General features: G+C 39.3%; 1 protein-coding gene across 1 annotated transcript in view; it reads left to right on the top strand.

The window, feature by feature from the left end:
- The first annotated feature begins 6,557 nt into the window (after positions 1-6,557).
- Positions 6,558-20,579, top strand: part of sema4f (sema domain, immunoglobulin domain (Ig), transmembrane domain (TM) and short cytoplasmic domain, (semaphorin) 4F) — a 94,741-nt gene continuing 80,719 nt past the window's right edge. The window contains exon 1 of the mRNA XM_062994248.1: positions 6,558-7,123. Coding sequence (XP_062850318.1) covers positions 7,036-7,123 — 88 coding nt within the window. The 5' untranslated portion in view covers positions 6,558-7,035. The remainder of the gene's footprint in view (positions 7,124-20,579) is intronic.

Raw genomic sequence — 20,579 nt, forward strand, 5'->3', positions numbered from 1 at the left:
TGCTGTTTTCTGACAGGCAGTCACAGCTGAATAGATAATCCCCCTGCTCTTATCCTAGTCTTCCTTCTAGACTCTAGAATAAAGACTAGGATAAGGAGCAGTGGGATTATCTAGAATCTAGAAGGTCTCTTTGGTTTTTGATGTAACCTTATTCGAGAAAGGCTGTATTAAACGTCACTGTCTCAGCATTGTTGGAAAAGCTACCTAGTATTGTTAGTTAAGCTACAATTTAGTCTACAAAAGATGTACATGACTGATCTGTATTAAAGCTTCTTAAAGAAGTGTATAGTAGTTAGCAACTAGTTATATTTCAAATGTAGCTTAACCACTTGCAACATCTGCCAAATACAGCCAGACAAAGCTTATTGATAAAAAAAAAAATCCTATTTTTATTAAGAAAAACTAGGGATGTCCAGATGTTTTTGGAACCAGTTACTAAAGGTACTTGGAGTACAAGACAATGGCAGGAATAGTCTTATAATTTATGCATTTTCCTTTTGCATTTTATTTACCCGCTGTTTTATCCCAATTGCAAGCAATGCAACACGTTGAAGGCATTATTGTCTGTTTTAAGACAGTTTGGTTTATGTGGATAATTTCTGTCATGTTTGTCAAAATCACATGCATGTTGGCACCCAGATATTCCGCTAGCACACCAGCGCCGAGATTCTGAACTCCTCTGTTCAAAACATGGCATTGCCACCGGCTGGCTAGGCGCCATCTAGCGGGCATAATTGGCAGTTTCTGCTAGGGCGGGATGACCGGACTATGTGGGTGGGGTCTTCAAACGCTGTCTAAGGACCCTGATTAGCAGATAGAGCGGCGCCTGTGCAGAATGCATGGATGAAAAGGGGTTCTGCTAAGGGCTACGCGTGGGTCGGAGGAGGCGTGAGCAGCAATATACCCACCTCGACTGCAATCAGGGATCCCCCAGCAGCGGAAGACAAACTGACTACGCAAAAAAATCACATGCATGTTCAGCATAAAATCTCAACATATTTGATTGAAAAAGATGTAATACAGAGTCAACATTTTAGGCCTAGTAATAATGCCAATACCAGTACAAGGACATCCTTGGTGGTAGGCGCTCAGTTTGCACAGTGGTATATTGCGCTAACCCAGTACTGCTTAAAGCCAGGGTTAAAACCTCTAGTGGTGCTACTATCCGGTCTACATACAGGTGCTTGGCTATGTGGGGTGGGTGGGGGTTTTGTTGACCAAGGCCCTAATGAGCTTCATCACTTGTAGAGGCAGTATTTTAAAATAGGATACCAAATCTTAGCCCATTTTTAGAAAAAATGATGCTTAAATAAGCTTTGTAGGCCAGTATACCAGGTGAAAACAAATACTGTACATGTACTTAAACATACTCTCATGTGCTTTGTTTTATTGGACTGGATAAACTTTAATTGAATTACAATAGATTTCCTTTATGGCTGGGAACCGACTGCTGCAAGGTCACCTCTCCCAGCCAGTGACAGATGAGACCTGGCATGAAAAACAGAAACTCACTTGCGACCAGACACACAAACTGAAGCAGTCGCCGCCTTCTAGTAAAGGCAGTGTTTCTCTCTCTCTCTCTCTCTCTCTCTCTCTCTCTCTCTCTCTCTCTCTCTCTCTCTCTCTCTCTCTCTCTCTCTCTCTCTCTCTCTCTCTCTCTCTTTATCTCTTTTACATCTATTCAGATGTATCACCTAGCACATATGGGGCATATACTGTATGTCATCCCAATGCTAGATATATACAATGCTGTTTCTCTCTACCTTTTCATTTTTCTTTTTATTCTTTTACATTACTGAATACGCTAACATGCGACCCCACTATTCCAATGAAGACGTTTAACTCTAGACAGCTCTCTAATCACTGACCTTGTGCTACCCTGTGTCTGTGCTCCTCTCTGTACACAGCAAAGAGCAGGACCTCTCGTGAGGGGATCAGGCCTCACGTTGTGCAGCTCACTCACATCAAGGGAAGAATAATAATGCTCTCCAGCAGACAAATTGTGTGACAATCCCTTTAAGTCTTCCCTAGCCCACTTTTTACGATTGGTCTCGCTGTAAATGTGTGCGGAGCCCACTGAGGTGCTGATGCGTCTGATGATTAAAGAGGGCAGATTCTTTTAGGGTCTCGCTTTTGGGGATTTCATAGTCCTGCTGGATGGTTCTGTGAAAGTATTTAATACTCAGGGCACATATTCTCATTCCTGGAAAAGTATAGACATTGAAAAAACGCTAATGCTTTCATTACTTGTCAGCAATTGTTTACAGCTATTCTCTTTTTCTAAGATTTTAGGTTTAGTTTTCCTCAAGGTACTCTTAATCATCTTAAAAATTAAAAAGTCTGCCCGTTTTGGAGGAAAGATCACTAACAATACTGCTGCGATGTGTGATCCACCTGCTGCTCTGTATGCTATTATGTTATCATCTCTGTAGACCTCACGGTAATCCAATGTGTGGGACTAAATTATCTCCTTTCAAGGACGCCTGACCCATGTCCCAGGGTGCCTGGAGCTGTGCAGCACACACAATATTTGCTAAGTCGTATTTCATTGATCCATCCAGAAGAGGGCGCTTCCTAGTAACTCATTGATTCATTAATTCTTCGTTTCCATCTTGGTCAGGGTCGCAGTGTGTCTGGTGCGACCTGGAAACCTTCCAGACAGGGTGCCAATCCATTGCAGGGCATGACACACTTACTCGTTACTCACCCACATCTTAGGGCAATTTAGAATAGATAATCTACCTTGTATGTGGGAGGTGGTGGAAAATCAGTACCTGGAGGAGACCCATATGGATGCAGAGGAAACATGCAAAAATTCACATACATTGATGGGACACAAAAATGGCATCACCATGCCGCCTGTAGGAGCCTTAAGCCATGAAATTAGACATCTATACATGCAAGTGAAATGGATTCAGTGTATTCTTTGTTTACCAAGCTAATTAAAACAGTTTTTCATCAGTAAGTACCACTGTAGTTGTGTTGTTGTTGTCCCAATTTATTACTCGCTAGTTGTTCATAAGTTGATTGTTCATCAACTCTATCCATCTTATGCCGTCTCAATCTGGTCATGACCTCAGGCCTTTGTTCTCACATAGATTAGAGAGACAGATGGAGGCTGTGATCTAAACCACATACAGTTTAGCGTACTCTATAGGATGTATGGCTTCAGGGTGCTCATGTGGCGTAGTGGTAAAATACACTAGCCCAGTACAATTGAATTGCGGGGTTCAATGCCAGCGGTACTATCGGCTGGTTGGGCGTCTACACAGATATGATTATCTATGTCTGTAATCAAAAAAATATTAAAATATAGTATGTCTTTTATGCCATAGCTGGCTTGTGTACCCTACCCAAAGTGCCCAGTGTGTGTGTCATTTCAACACCACAACTACTACTGCTACTTCTACTACCACTTCTGACAGTACTACTATTACCACTAACACAACCACTACAACCATTAGTACCACTTCTGACAGTAACTATTACTAGTAACACAACCACTACAACCATTAGTACCACTTCTGACAGTAACTATTACTAGTAACACAATCACTACTACCATTAGTACCACTTCTGACAGTACAACTATTACTACTAACACAATCATTACTACCATTAGTACTACTTCTGACAGTACTACTATTACTATTACTACTACTAACATAATCACTACTACAATTAGTACCACATCTGACAGTACTACTGTCACAACCATTAGTACCACTTCTGACAATACAACTATTTCTACCGTTAGTACCACTTCTGACAGTACAACTATTACTACCATTAGTACCACTTCTGACAGTACAACTATTACTACCATTAGTACCACTTCTGACAGTACAACTATTTCTACCATTAGTACCACATCTGACAATACTATCACAACCATTAGTACCACTTCTGACAGTACAACTATTACTACCATTAGTACCACTTCTGACAGTACAACTATTTCTACCATTAGTACCACTTCTGACAGTACAACTATTTCTACCATTAGTACCACTTCTGACAGTACAACTATTTCTACCATTAGTACCACTTCTGACAGTACAACTATTACTACCATTAGTACCACTTCTGACAGTACAACTATTTCTACCATTAGTACCACATCTGACAGTACTACTATCACAACCATTAGTACCACTTCTTGACAGTACAACTATTTCTACCATTAGTACCACTTCTGACAGTACAACTATTTCTACCATTAGTACCACTTCTGACAGTACAACTATTACTACCATTAGTACCACTTCTGACAGTACAACTATTACTACCATTAGTACCACTTCTGACAGTACAACTATTTCTACCATTAGTACCACTTCTGACAGTACAACTATTACTACCATTAGTACCACTTCTGACAGTACAACTATTTCTACCATTAGTACCACTTCTGACAGTACAACTATTACTACCATTAGTACCACTTCTGACAGTACAACTATTTCTACCATTAGTACCACTTCTGACAGTACTATCACAACCATTAGTACCACTTCTGACAGTACAACTATTTCTACCATTAGTACCAATTCTGACAGTACAACTATTTCTTCCATTAGTACCACTTCTGACAGTACTACTATTACTATTACTACTACTAACATAACCACTACTACAATTAGTACCACATCTGACAGTACTACTATCACAACCATTAGTACCACTTCTGACAGTACAACTATTTCTACCGTTAGTACCACTTCTGACAGTACAACTATTTCTACCATTAGTACCACTTCTGACAGTACAACTATTACTACCATTAGTACCACTTCTGACAGTACAACTATTTCTACCATTAGTACCACATCTGACAATACTATCACAACCATTAGTACCACTTCTGACAGTACAACTATTTCTACCATTAGTACCACTTCTGACAGTACAACTATTTCTTCCATTAGTACCACTTCTGACAGTACAACTATTTCTACCATTAGTACCACTTCTGACAGTACAACTATTTCTACCATTAGTACCACTTCTGACAGTACTATCACAACCATTAGTACCACTTCTGACAGTACAACTATTACTACCATTAGTACCACTTCTGACAGTACAACTATTTCTACCATTAGTACCACTTCTGACAGTACAACTATTTCTACCATTAGTACCACATCTGACAGTACTACTATCACAACCATTAGTACCACTTCTTGACAGTACAACTATTTCTACCATTAGTACCACTTCTGACAGTACAACTATTTCTACCATTAGTACCACTTCTGACAGTACAACTATTACTACCATTAGTACCACTTCTGACAGTACAACTATTACTACCATTAGTACCACTTCTGACAGTACAACTATTTCTACCATTAGTACCACTTCTGACAGTACAACTATTTCTACCATTAGTACCACTTCTGACAGTACAACTATTTCTACCATTAGTACCACTTCTGACAGTACAACTATTACTACCATTAGTACCACTTCTGACAGTACAACTATTTCTACCATTAGTACCACTTCTGACAGTACAACTATTTCTACCATTAGTACAACTTCTGACAGTACAACTATTACTACCATTAGTACCACTTCTGACAGTACAACTATTACTACCATTAGTACCACTTCTGACAGTACAACTATTTCTACCATTAGTACCACTTCTGACAGTACAACTATTTCTACCATTAGTACCACTTCTGACAGTACAACTATTACTACCATTAGTACCACTTCTGACAGTACAACTATTACTACCATTAGTACCACTTCTGACAGTACAACTATTTCTACCATTAGTACCACTTCTGACAGTACAACTATTACTACCATTAGTACCACTTCTGACAGTACAACTATTACTACCATTAGTACCACTTCTGACAGTACAACTATTACTACCATTAGTACCACTTCTGACAGTACAACTATTTCTACCATTAGTACCACTTCTGACAGTACAACTATTACTACCATTAGTACCACTTCTGACAGTACAACTATTACTACCATTAGTACCACTTCTGACAGTACAACTATTTCTACCATTAGTACCACTTCTGACAGTACAACTATTTCTACCATTAGTACCACTTCTGACAGTACAACTATTTCTACCATTAGTACCACTTCTGACAGTACAACTATTACTACCATTAGTACCACTTCTGACAGTACTACTATCACAACCATTAGTACCACTTCTGACAGTACAACTATTTCTACCATTAGTACCACTTCTGACAGTACAACTATTACTACCATAGTCATGACGCGGTGTCGCTCACCTGTGCTGATTAGCCAGTGAGCTGAAGGACGGGGTGTGGCTTTGAATGGAGGGAGAGGAGAAGAAGGGGGAGGAGGAGGAGGTTGCTGGATTGGTTTAGTGAGCGACAGCTTGTGCCGGATATCAGGACAGAATTTTACGCTCTTTGGCTTTTGCTCTGTTGTTTATTTGAGTAAAGTGTGACGGTGTTTGAGCTCCGGACGTGTTTGTGTACATTTTATTCGCGCTGTGAGGATACGGACCAGTACATTTATTAAATGGGACCGTTTGAACGTGTGTATTTTGGACGGAGGACCTGACACACAGAAAGCGAGTGAGCGAGCGCGCTCGTGCTCCTGTCTGATGCTGCTACTGCTGTCATGTTCAGTTTATTGTCGTTGCTATCAACTCCAGTAAAGTTTCTTCTGTGAGAACATGAAGCTTTTAAATTACAAGTCGACGCTTGGACAACTTCACTTCTCCTCGACGTTGTGTTGGAGGTAAATAAAGTCCTACATGAGGCAGAACGGACGGAAATAATCAGTTGGATATGAATCTTTCCTTCATTTTTACTTTTTTTAACCGGCTAAACGAATAGTGCGCGCGCTCGAGCCTTGTGACAAGTTACCAAGTTGCACGAGCTGTTTCCTCTCTCTAGGTAAACATTGCATGCTTTTAAGCACCAGCACAATGTCGCGCAGCTGAGACTGGATATCAGAAGAGCTTTCTTTACCTACATTTAATTCAATTAAGCCTAGAGTGGTTTACAAAATCGGAACATGGAGCTGGCCACCTGTCTGCTTGCTGGACTTTTAGCGCTGTGTTTACCTCTGTACTCCTGGACAGCAGCTCTCAGTGATCATGAAGGTCAGTACACCACTTCACTTCCTACCTGCCTGCACAAGAGCTTTAAATCAACGTGCAAATCAGAATATCGAAGTACCAAATAATATGATAAACTATAGAGCCATGCAATAACATTATATACACCTGTAATTAAAACACTACACCACTTAACTTTCTACCTGCACAAGAGCTTTGTTACAAATCAACCTGCAAATCAGAATATTAAAGTACCAAATAATATGATAAACTATAGAGCCATGCAATAACATTATATACATTTTTTTATCATTAAAACACACACTTCTTCTTCCTTACCTGCCTGCACAAGAGCTTGTTACAAATCAACCTGCAAATCAGCATAGTAAAGTAAAGAATAGTATGCTAAACTTATAGAGCCATACATTAACATTATATACATACATAATGAAAACAGTACACACACACTTCACTCCCTACCTGCACAAGAGCTTTGTTACAAATCAACGTGCAAATCAGCATACTAAAGTACCAAATAATATGATCAACCATATAGCCATGCAATAACAGTATATACATTTATAATTAAAACAGTACACACACTTTACTTCCTACCTGCATGCACAAGAGCTTTGTTACAAATCAACGTGCAAATCAGCATACTAAAGTACCAAATAATATGATCAACCATATAGCCATGCAATAACAGTATATACATTTATAATTAAAACAGTACACACACTTTACTTCCTACCTGCATGCACAAGAGCTTTGTTACAAATCAACGTGCAAATCAGCATACTAAAGTACCAAATAATATAAACTTTAGAGCCATGCAATAACATTATATTCATTTATTATTAAAACAGTACACACACTTCACTTCCTACCTGCACAAGAGCTTTGTTACAAATCAACGTGCAAACCTGAATAAAATGATAAACTATAGAGCCATGCAGTAACATTATATACATATATAATTAAAACAGTACACACACTTCACTCCCTACCTGCACAAGAGCTTTGTTACAAATCAAGGTGCAAATCAGCATACTAAAGTACCAAATAATACGATAAACCATAGAGCCATGCAATAACAGTATATACATTTATAATTAAAACAGTACACCTTTTTACTTCCTACCTGCCTGCACAAGAGCTTTGTTATAAATCAACGTGCAAATCAGAATACTAAAGTACTGAGTAGTATGCTAAACTACTGAGCCATGCAATAACATTATATACATCTATAATTAAAACAGTACACACACTTTATTTCCAACCTGAACAAGAGCTTTGTTACAAATCAACATGCAAATCAGCACCAAAGTACCAAATAATATGATCAACTATAGAGCCATGCAATAACATTATATACATATATAATTAAAACACTACACACACTTCACTGGGGTGGCTAAGTGGGTAGCACTGTCGCCTCACAGCAAGAAGGTCCTGGGTTCGATCCCCCAGGTGGGGCGGTCCAGGTCCTTTCTGTGTGGAGTTTGCATGTTCTCCCCGTGTCTGTGTGGGTTTCCTCCGGATGCTCCGGTTTCCTCCCACAGTCCAAAGACATGCAAGTAAGGTGAACTGGAGACACTAATTGAGGGGACAGTGGTAGCCTAGTGGGTAGAGCTTTGGACTATCAACTGAAAGGTTGAGAATTTGAATCCCAACTCTGCCATGCAGCCACTGTTGGGTCCTTGAGCAAGGCCCTTAACCCTTTCTGCTCCAGAGGCGCCGCACAATGGCTGACCCTGCGCTCTGACCCCAGTTTCCAAACAAGCTGGGATATGCGAAGAAAGAATTCCGTTGTACTGTACACCTGTATATATGTATATAAGACAAATAAAGGCATTCTATTCTTCACTCTCTTACTATAAAGTCACTCTTGTCACACATGGAGTATGTGACTTGTCCTTGTCTTGATTAAAGTGTGAACCATCCTTCATATGTACCCCTCGGGCATGTTTCAACGAATTAACTATTGTATTTTGTACATATACACTCACTAGTCTCGCACACACACTCTCTTACTATAAAGTCACTCTGTTGTCACACGTGTAGAACATGACTTGGCCTTGTCTCGTTGAAAGTGTGGACCATCCTGAAAAAGTCATCTTCTAAATGGAGGCATGTGTTGCCCCTGAATGCATATGTACCCCTCAGCATTAATGGTGAGGTCACAGATGTGCCACATATGTTATCTGTGCCCCTGGCACGAACACTCTCCCATATCATATATTACGCTGACATTCAAAGCAGAGTTCGTGACAAGGATGGTTCTTTTCCCCCAGATAACATGGTGTTCATTCTTTTCAAAACCAATTTGAGAGGTGGGCTTGTTAGACTACAGACTAAGTTGCGTCAGTTTATTTCAGACATCCTTGGGCCCAGAGAAGTTGGCTTTGTTTTTGGATGTTGTTGATGTATAGTTTATATAATAAAATAGTGAACATGCTGTTTATTCAGCACTTTTGCAGCAACAATAACTTATGTTTAGTGTACATTCAGTTGCACAATGTGGACACAAGATATTCATTATATTTAACCATGTATCTCTATGAGGGTCATGGTGACTCTGTCCTGGTCATGGTGGATCTGTCCTGGGAACACTAGGTGCAGAGCGGTAATACACCTTGCACAGTGTACCAGTCCATTAAAAGTTGTTGTTTTGACATTTAAAGTCATTTCAGGATAGTTAGATGTTGTTTAAGTGTCACCCATGACCACAGTGGAAAACTGCTAAGCCTAGCTGCAGGCACATTTGATTACTTAACTTTAATAGTTTATTTGTTTTTTTTCCCCCACAGTTATGCTTTGTGAATTGTCTGTTTTTAGCGGTTTCCTTTTTGTCTTTATGTTGATATAACTTCATGCGCTCTGCAAAGAATGAAGTAGGAAGGGCAGGTGCTCAGCTTTAGGCAAAACATTTTTTTCAGTTTTGCATGTTGTTAACAGGTGTGTGTGTGAAAGAGAGAGAGCACTGGGAACTTGCTTTTCACCTAGAAGACATGGATTTGCGCAAGTAGCAGTAAAGAAGAGCAGTCAAGTAAAATTGATCTGCTTTATTAAATTATTTGTGACAGCAGGGTCACGCTTACATTTGTCTGTTTAGTGTTTAAGGGCTCAGTTGATGTATGGCGTTCGGATTAAAGACAGCTGAACTGCATTGATATGAAAACAAACCATATATAGCATTGCTTGCTGTAGATACTGTAGTAATATTTTATTATTTAATATCACCTGGCTGTTAATGATTACTCGGTTAACCAATAACTCGGTTAACAAAGAAGTCACTGTTTGATTAATGTCGTTGGTTAAAAAGCATGTTTAAAAAATTTCCAACAGCTTATGCTTGATTTGGACTGAGAGCGGAGCTAGTGGGAGAATTCAGACCCACCCTCCCCATCCACCCTCTGCATGCATAAGCTAGTTGAAGTGCTCACACTACTCTGTTATTAGTTCTACTCTGTATTAGAAAAAATAATACATTCATATTATATAAATAATGAATGACATTTATTACACATTAAAATCTCAAATGGTGAAGCTGTTCGGTGTCAGTATGAAGTCAGACTTGATGTTAAATTTGCACATGTGGATAAATGTGTGTAAGTTTTTTTGTTTTTGTTTTTTTTTGTTTTTTTTTACAAAAAAATAATGTGGATATTTTGCATTGTGTGTGGCTGGCGCAACACTAAATTGCTTACTGAATGGCTTACTAGAAAGTAGGGCTGGGCGGTATGACCTAAAATTTGTAACACAGTATTTTTTAGATTCTGACAGTTTCTTGGTATATTGCGATATGTTTTCTTTTTTTGTATGACTGGGACTTTTTATATGTCTGTGGCTTATTCTTCTGCCATAGAATATAAAAAGTTTTAATTTTACCATCTATATAATGAAGGTCTTTAGTACTATAAGCTTTGCTTGGCCCCACAAAATGACACAATATACTATATGATGGAATCAGTACACGTGATCAATCAGTACTGTTGCAATAAACAACATTTTATTGCTTTTTTAATTTTTAAGTATTGTACAATTACCCTTAGCTCTCCCTTTAACGAATAAAATGACGTTTGCAAACTCCACTGTACAACTTGACCAACTGGTCTATTGTAGAAAAGTGGACGACTTTATATATCTTCGCTTCCAGTTTGCTTATAAAGTTGGTTTAGCAACTGACCTGGAGTATTTTTGCCCCGTAAGACACTTTTGCCCACTGTTTTAATTATTGCTGTGAAAGCTTCTTTCTTGATTGTCAATAGATGAGTATTATATGATTTGCTGCCTGTGCTACGGTATGGCGGTATTTGGAAAAATCCATACGGTATGAGGAATCAAAGACGGTATACTGAATGTACCGTCATACCGCCCAGCTCTACTAGAAAGTCATCCAATCACAAATGTAAGCCCCAGAATCTGCAAAAAACTACTGGGACTTTGACTTTGAACTTTTTGACAACAAAACGCTGGTGTGTAATGGCTTAAAATGAAGCATGCATTAAAAAGAACCTGATGTCAGGTGTTAAGTATGGTGGAGTATGGTTGTCAGAGTAGATTGCATCATGGACGCCATAAAATACCTAAACATTTTAAATCAAAATCTGTTTTCCCTTTGCCAATAAACTGAAAATGGATCATCACCGGATCTTTCAGCAGGACAATGATCCAAAGCATGTGTCCAGATTACCACAAAAATGATTTACTAAACACAAAATGAATCTTCTGCAATGACCATCTCAGTCCTCTTATCCTAAGCTTCATAAAAACCTGTGGGATGAGGTAAAGAGGAGAGTGCACAGATCTGGAGAGATTCTGTAAAGATGAATGGTCTCAAATTCCCTGCTTTGTATTCCCCAACCCTGTAAGATGTTACAGGAGATGGCTAAGTGCTGTTTTATTGGCGAGGGGGGTTATGCAAAGTACTAAAGGCAGACGTGTTAATAATCTAGGCACATGTGGTTTTGTTAAATAGTTATTTCCTGATGAGGGATTATTTTTCCACTGAAAAAAAATTAAAGGCATGAAATTAATCTTCTTAAAACCTTATAGCCATCCTTACCGGGGTGCCAATAATTATGGAAAGGATGTATGTAGGGGGTATGCGTACACCCTATCATGTCACCTAGCGTATTCCCTAATGATGCCAGGTAGTAATTTTCAGTAATGATTTATTACAGAAAAGTGCAGTGTGGGATGTAATCATCTCTAACTATACCCATATGGCCGAATCCAGCATGTGACCGTGTTTGTATGTTCTGCTTATACGCTCTGTGGGGGAGTGTTTTCAGACTGCGTGGTTGCTCAGTGCTCTTCACCATGTGTTTCCTACACACACCGGTAGTGAAGTAGCAAACAAACCTCTCTCATCAAGCAAACTCCTCCTCAGGAGAGGAATCATTCAGCTTCAGTGCTCTTCTCTGCTCAGCACCTGTATCTCATGAGCTTTCAGAACTGACTTGCATGCAGAAAGCACCGATTGACACAGACAAAAATGCTGGATCAGTATCCTACTGAATGAACATCCATTTATTTTCTAAACTAATGTATTTTATACAGCCGGTGTGTGAACTACTGACTGGAAATGTTTCAATTTAATACAAGTGCTACTGGGATATATTGTTTGTTTTTGAGCTGGGTGATGTTACACTTACAATTTTACATCACTCAGCAACAGGAGTTTGCAAAACATCTTGTTACCGTGAGAATAGCTGATCAAGATCCCTGATATCAGCATCTTATTGAAAAAAAATAATAATATAGTTGTTGCATCCAATTCAGAACCCTGAAAGGTTTACATGGAGTATTATCATTTACGATTTGACATCTCATCTCATCTGTGGTTCGGTGAGCACTGTTTCATTTTACATAGTTTTATCATTTAAAAATGGTTGATATGACCCCACTATGCTTGCAAACACTCACAAAAGTTAAAAAAGAAAAAATCTAAAACCCTCAAGTTTGAATCTCAGCTCCGCTATTGGCCGGCTAGGTGCCTGCACAGACATGATTGGCTACGTCTGAGGGTGGGAGGGCTAAAGGGATTGAGCTGTGGAATGTTTTAAAACTCCAAATGAAATTTTAGTAAAAATAAATAAATGCAAAGAATTTAACTGTCAGAGTAATACACCGATGAGGCATAACATTATGACCACCTTCCTAATATTGTGTTGGTCCACCTTTTGCTGCCAAACAGCCCTGCAAGAGTGATGCACTGTGTATCCTGACACCTTTCTATCAGAACCAGCATTAACTTCTTCAGCAATTTGAGCTACAGTAGCTCGTCTGTTGGATCGGACCACACGGGCCAGCCTTCGCTCCCCACGTGCATCACTGAGCCTTGGCCGCCCATGACCCTGTCACCGGTGTACCACTGTTCCTAATCCCCAGGTGGGCCAGTCCAGGTCCTTTCTGTGTGGAGTTTGCATGTTCTCCCCGTGTCCACGTGGGTTTCCTCCGGGCTCTCCGGTTTCCTCCCACAGTCCAAAGACATGCAAGTGAGGTGAATTGGAGATACTAAATTGTCCATGACTGTGTTCGATGTAACTTTGTGAACTGATGAACCTTGTGTAATGAGTAACTACTGTTCCTGTCATGAATGTAACCAAAGTGTAAAACATGACATTAAAATCCTAATAAACAAACAACCCACTGTTCCTTCCTTGGACCACTTTTGATAGATACTGACCACTGCAGACCTGAAACACCCCACAAGAGCTGCAGTTTTGGAGATGCTCTGACCCAGTCGTCTAGCCATCACAATTTGGCCCTTGTCAAACTTGCTCAAATCCTTATCCATTTTTCCTGCTTCTAATACATCAACTTTGAGGATAAAATGTTCACTTACTGCCTAATATGACTAACAGGTGCCGTGATGAAGAGATAATCAGTGTTGTTCACTTCACCTCTCAGTGCTCATAATGTTATTTGACAAAAATGAATAATTAAATTTTTCTTAGTACTTATACAGATCTTGATTCCTGCTACTTAGAAATTACAAATAATGTAATTAAACATTTAATGAAAATAAAAACGAAAATAAAAAAAATACATCATCGGAATTCGGAATACAGATAGTCAGGTAAGGGAAAAAAAAAGAATTACATACTCTAATACAGATATGTGAAAATCTATATAAAAGTAGTGTCAATAAAGACAATTTAGTAATTTTGGAACACCATACTAAATGAATTGCCTTTGCTGGCTGGTTGAAGGCACATGCTCAGAGACAGGGAATAATGAAGATCAGAGTGTGACTGTCCATATGTGACACATGTTTAAAGAAGCTGTTATCAAACACGTGTCTGGGTCTTCAGCAGTTGAGGAGATATTTAGCATTAAGCAGACGCTTTTGTTCAGAGTGACTTGGACGGCACGGTGGCTCGGTGGGTAGCACTGTCGCCTTACGGCAAGAAGGTACTGGGTTCGATCCCCAAGTGGGGCGGTCTAGGTCCCTTCTGTGTGGAGTTTGCATGTTCTCCCCGTGTCTGTGTGGGTTTCCTTGGGAGCTTCAGTTTCCTCCCACAGTCCAAAAACATGCAAGTGAGGTGAATTAGAGATACAAAATTGTCCATGAGTGTGTTTAACATTTAAATTTGTGAATTGATGAATCTTGTGTAATGAATAGCTACCGTTTCTGTCATGAATGTAACTAAAGTGTGTAAAACATGATGTTAAAATCCTAATAAATAAATAAATAAATGTTCAGAGTGACTTACAATTGCGATCGAGTACAATTTGAGCAATTGAGGGTCAAGGGCCTTGCTCAGGAGCCCAAAAGTGGCAACTTGGCGATGATGAGGCTTGAACTGGCCACCATCTGGGTTCTAGTCCAGTGTGTTGTCCACCACTGAGCTACCACTGCCTAGGATACTTGGGTGGAGGTTGATATAGATGTAGTTTGATATGTTGAACAAGTGTATCCTATGTCTGGAACTTTAGAGCTGTCGGATACCTGACAATGGTGTTGAAGTTCATTCTTTAAGACATACTGTTAATTAGATAGAGTACTAATTGTATTCTGCCACCATCCTTAAACACTCTGCTTAGTGAACATCACAGTCTTCATTGTCAATGTGATTCTTATCCCTTTTTGTCCACTATGCTCCGACTCTGTAAACCTCCAGTGACCCTCTCAGTTTCACCCTATTGCTTTACCTCCTTCCTAGCTGGAATGGATTATGTAGGAATTCGACGTTTTGCTTTACCCAGCTGTACTGAGTTTGCTACAGGCTGTGTGGGAAACAGCTGACCCAACCAGCACGTGTGGCTTTGTTTCTTCTACTCCTCATGTGATTCTGATTAGGAACTGCAACACAAAGGCCATCGCACTCCTTAATGCTGTGACCTTAAAAGGTCGTACAAACAAGATGGAAATATGTACAGTGAAAGCTTTTTGGTGGAGCTAGGTATTATGATGAGATGATATGATTTATTACAACACAATACACTTTCTTGTAATGTTATAGTTAGCATCCTTAGTCAAACATAAAAAAAACCTCCATTATTACTTAAGCCTAAGTAGCTGAAGCTTAAGACTTGTCACCTGACTTGTCACTTTCAAATCTCTTTTGTTCACTTCAGACCTGTGTCCACACTAATAAATCCATCTTTACACAAGTTCTTGTCATGCTGCTAATTTGTAGTTTTGTAACTTATTAGTGTGTATGAATTTGTTTTCAGTTATAGTGTTGCAGTGATACAGCATGATTTTTTTTTTAAATCCACTATTTGCCTTTTAGCATTTAGCAGATGCTTTCATCCAAAGCCACTTACAGTTGTGACAGTATACAATCTAAGCAATTAAGGGTTAAGGGCCTTGCTCAAGGGCCCAACAGTTGCAACCTGGCAGAGGTGAGGCTTGAACCGGCAACCTTTTGATTACTAGTCCAGTACATTAACCACTAGGGTACAACTGCCCATATGCTTATATTTTAAAAAATCCTCTTTTAGGCCAGTGCTACTAGGCCAGATATTTTGTCCAATATCAGCCAAAATGATATTTTGCACACATTTTAACTTAATCTGAATAAATTTATTTTTTACCCCTTATGTCATCACAATCATTTTTTTTATATTTTTGCTGCAAGGTGCATCTGCATAAATGTGTTACAAATCTGTGCGTCAGCTCCAGTGTCTGGTCTCAAATGGAATTGAACAGCATAATCACATTTTGCCCTTTGTTTTCCAATTACACCACTGAGCCAAAACATTGTAACCACCACATTGTGCCTAATATACAGCCAAGACAGCTTTAACCTGTCAAGATATGGTCTCCACAAGACATCTAAAGGAGTCCGGTGGGATCTTGTACACAGGGCATTACCAACAGATCCTTTAACTTTTATATGTTGGATGTTTTATATGTTTCATTTCTTTAGTGGGTAGGTGATTCACACATTGCCGGCCATTGGCATCAATGAGTTTTGGCCACACAACCATTTATCAGCAGTCTGTGGCTTTTATTTTCTACTCAGACTATTCTTGGTGTGAACCCACCATGGCTTCTTGTGAGCCTTCTTACCTTCTAGCAAAACAAGGTAAGAAGGTACATTTGTGATCCCAAGCACAGATCCAAGTCAACCAAATCTTGGTTAAGAAATCAGTCCTGGAGTGTCCTGGAGTGGCCTTCTCAGTGTCCAGACATAAATCCCATAGAAGATCTTTGGTGGGGTTTAAAGAAGCTATTTACAGCATGAAAGCTTCAATGAGCTGGAGCTTTTGCACATGAAGAATGGTGGAAGATTCGACTACAGAGGTGTCAGAAGCTTGTAGCAATCACTTATTAGGAGTTATCAATATAAAATGATGTTCCACCAAATGAGAGTATTCTCTTATTTTCTTCCTGTTGATTAATGACTTCAACATATTTATATTCCAGTGAAGCAAAACATCATTGATGACTGCTCAAGGGTTCTTGTGCCAGTAAATCTGGAGCTGACTGTATAGAGCACAATAAAGATTCATGTATCTTGTGTTACATTATGAATGATTGAGTACAATGAAACTCAATCCTACTCACAATCTCGACCTTTGCATTCTTTTTCAAAGTCACTCCTACACCGTAGACGGTAGTTTCTCATTCATCAGCAGAAAATGTCACAAAATCATGTATTAATCAGCATCTTAAACAATGAGCCCATGCCTTATTTGGCATAAAATGTCAAAGCTAACGTAAGCAGAGCTTGGAGTGCTGGGTAAAACAAAGAGCAGAACAGTGTGATTCTCTGTGTGGAGTTTATCATGAGGGTCAGGGTTTATTCAGACTGAATATTCCTTAACGTTCCACTGACTTTCCTTCATTCTCTCAAGGGCTTCTTCCCACTGAATAAATGAATAGATTACTCCCTCTGTATAAGGGTTGTGCTGCTGCTTAAAGTTTGTCGTATTCCTGAAAATATTTTTGTGGGTGCTAATATTCCATCAGGCTTCTCTAGGGAGTTTTGCTTTTCATAATAATGAGATTTTTTTTTTTTCCAAATGTATTTATCTATTCTCAAGTTTATACTCGTATCAGCAAATGTGAGCAAAAACCAAAACACACTGTAAGCTAATAAGATCGAAAAGCTAAAAGTACTGACCTCCATGTTGAGAAGGTCAGGAGAGTCTCAGACTGCTCCAGTCAGATGTCAGAGGTCAGTCGGTGTCTCCTATGACCTGATTGATTTTGGGATTTTCCTTCCAGCATCATATCTTTGTGCTGACAGCATTCCTTTTTAGTGGTTTAGTTGACTTTGGCATGAAAGAGCTAACTACACCTCAGTACAGAGAAGATTCATTTAAACTCTGACTTAGTTATGCAGTATATTTAGATTTTGCTCATTGCTTATCTTTATTTCTACTTCATTTACTTCAAATTTATTTTTCTTAACTGCGTTTTCCAGATCAGGGTGGTGGCAGATCCATGTCCACCCGGAAACTCAGGGTTTAGGGCATCCAACAGAAATTCCCTGGCCACGGCGCCAATCAATTGCAAAGCACTGGTGGATCAGGATAATTGACTGCTGCTCCACCGAAGCAAAATGGATTTATTATGAATTTAAATGCACATTGTATATATTTATATACACTGATCAGCCATGACATTAAAACCACCTCCTTGTTTCTACACTCACTGTCCATTTTATCAGCTCCACTTACCATATAGAAGCACTTTGTAGTTCTACAATTACTGACTGTAGACCATCTGTTTCTCTACATACCTTTTTAGCCTGCTTCTACCCTATTTTTTAATAGTCAGGACCCCCACAGGACCACCACAGAGCAGGTATAATTTAGGTGGTGGATCATTCTCAGCACTGCAGTGACACTGACATGGTGGATCAGTGGATCAGTGGATCAGACACAGCAGCGCTGCTGGGAGAGTTCTGACCATTGAAGAACAGCATGAAAGGGGGCTAACAAAGCATGTAGAGAAACAGATGGACTACAGTCAGTAATTGTAGAACTACAAAGTGCTTCTATATGGTGAGTGGAGCTGATAAAATGGACAATGTGTAGAAATAAGGAGGTGGTTTTAATTTTATGGCTGATCAGTGTATGTTGCTCTTTAGCACTTCAGCATGCATTGTCGTTTTTATTTGATATACTTGAATCTTTACTTCATTTTTTTATTTATAAAAAAGCTGGAGTTATATAAATATGATTGTGACAAGTAACTTGTTTTGCTTTTTATTCTTCTGCTTTATTATATGCTTATCATTATATGATGCACATGTGTGCTTTAAATTAGCGTATTATTAGCATAATATTTTAAACATTATCCCCTAAAAGGTCCCTGACCACAAACAAATGATCTTTTGCTGAGACAAAACGAAACCTAACATATTAGGTCACATGATGTTCACACGGATCCAGTCACCTAAAAATAACATGCTGTAGCTCTTGTGCCCTTTCCCTTCCCGCCTTTAAAAGCCGGAGTAGCAGTATCAGAAAGAGCAAAGGTTTACGGGTGGTGACTGTGCTATCTGTCTACCTGCCTGGCTGATTTAATGCAGTGGTTATGTGATACAGACACCCAGTCAGACTCTGGTGAGCAGTATTACTTGTTACAGGGGGTAATAAATAAAAGCACTGACTCCTGGTGATTGAGATATTAATGAGATATTAATATATTATTCGATCAGTATTATATATTTATAATGCTCAGCCTCAGTCAGGCTTGTGATATCTTGATGCACACATTTATTAAATGCCCTTAACATTCTCTTTAACACCCACTATGAGAAACTGCATTCTTGTTGTAAGTCAATGAATTACTATTCATGCTTTGTTAGGTTGCTGTGTGGTTCAGTCTGCATAAATAGAAGAGCCCTGGCACGCTCTCATCAGCTTCACACCACACATCACACTCTTTGATTAAATTTGGAATCCATCATGGCATAACTACCACCTAGTCTTATGCAGGAGGCATTGCTGGTTTAATGGAATATTGAGATATTTCGATTGGCCACATTTGTACATTTACATGATCTGCTCCTAAAAAATACCATCAGCTTTCTCCATCAGTGAGTGGGCACTTACTGCTGTGTTTTTTTAAGTGTGTGTGATAGTAAAAAAGTGTGAGTAATACTACTACTGGACAGGCGCTGGTGTTTTCATTAATTTTTTATTGGATTGTTTAAAATTATACCACAGACTTGGTTAATAAAATGTAATGTCTGGCTGTAATTCCTGTGAAGCTACTTCAATAGAAGTAAATAAATACAATACAAAAAAAACAAGTTCGTTTTATACAGACGGTGCAGGTTGGTATGTAAGCCTAGCCATTGGGATCAGTGGACCCATAGTGCTGGTCCCAGGCCCGGATAAATAGAAGAGTTGCATCAGGATGGGCATCCTGAGTAAAAACCTATCCGTTATGACGACCACTAACGAGCATCTGAAAATAATAATTCATACTTTGGTAAAAATATGCAGTTCTAGCCTAGCCGGGTTGCTGGTTCAAGCCCCACCACTGCCAGGTTGCCGCTGTTGGGCCCTTGAGCAAGGCCCTCAACCCTCAATTGCTTACACTGATCAGCCATAACCTTAAAACCACCTCCTTGTTTCTACACTCACTGTTCATTTTATCAGCTCCACTTACCATATAGAAGCACTTTGTAGTTCTACAATTACTGACTGTAGTCCATCTGTTTCTCTACATACTTTTTTAACCTGCTTTCACCCTGTCCTTCAATGGTCAGGACCAACACAGAGTAGGTATTATTTAGGTGGTGGATCATTCTCAGCACTGCATTGACAATGACATGTTGGTGGTGTGTTAGTGTGTGTTGTGCTGGTATAAGTGGATCAGACACAGCAGCGCTGCTGGAGTTTTTAAATACCGTGTCCACTCACTGTCCACTCTATTAGACACTCCTACCTAGTTGGTCCATCTTGTAGATGTAAAGTCAGAGACGATCGCTCATCTATTGCTGCTGTTCGAGTCTTTGAGATCTTCATCAGTGGTCACAGGACTATGTTGGCTGGATATATTCAAATAATACCTGAT

Source organism: Trichomycterus rosablanca, chromosome 4, assembly GCF_030014385.1.
Source record: "Trichomycterus rosablanca isolate fTriRos1 chromosome 4, fTriRos1.hap1, whole genome shotgun sequence".
NCBI classification, from domain to species: Eukaryota; Metazoa; Chordata; class Actinopteri; order Siluriformes; family Trichomycteridae; genus Trichomycterus; species Trichomycterus rosablanca.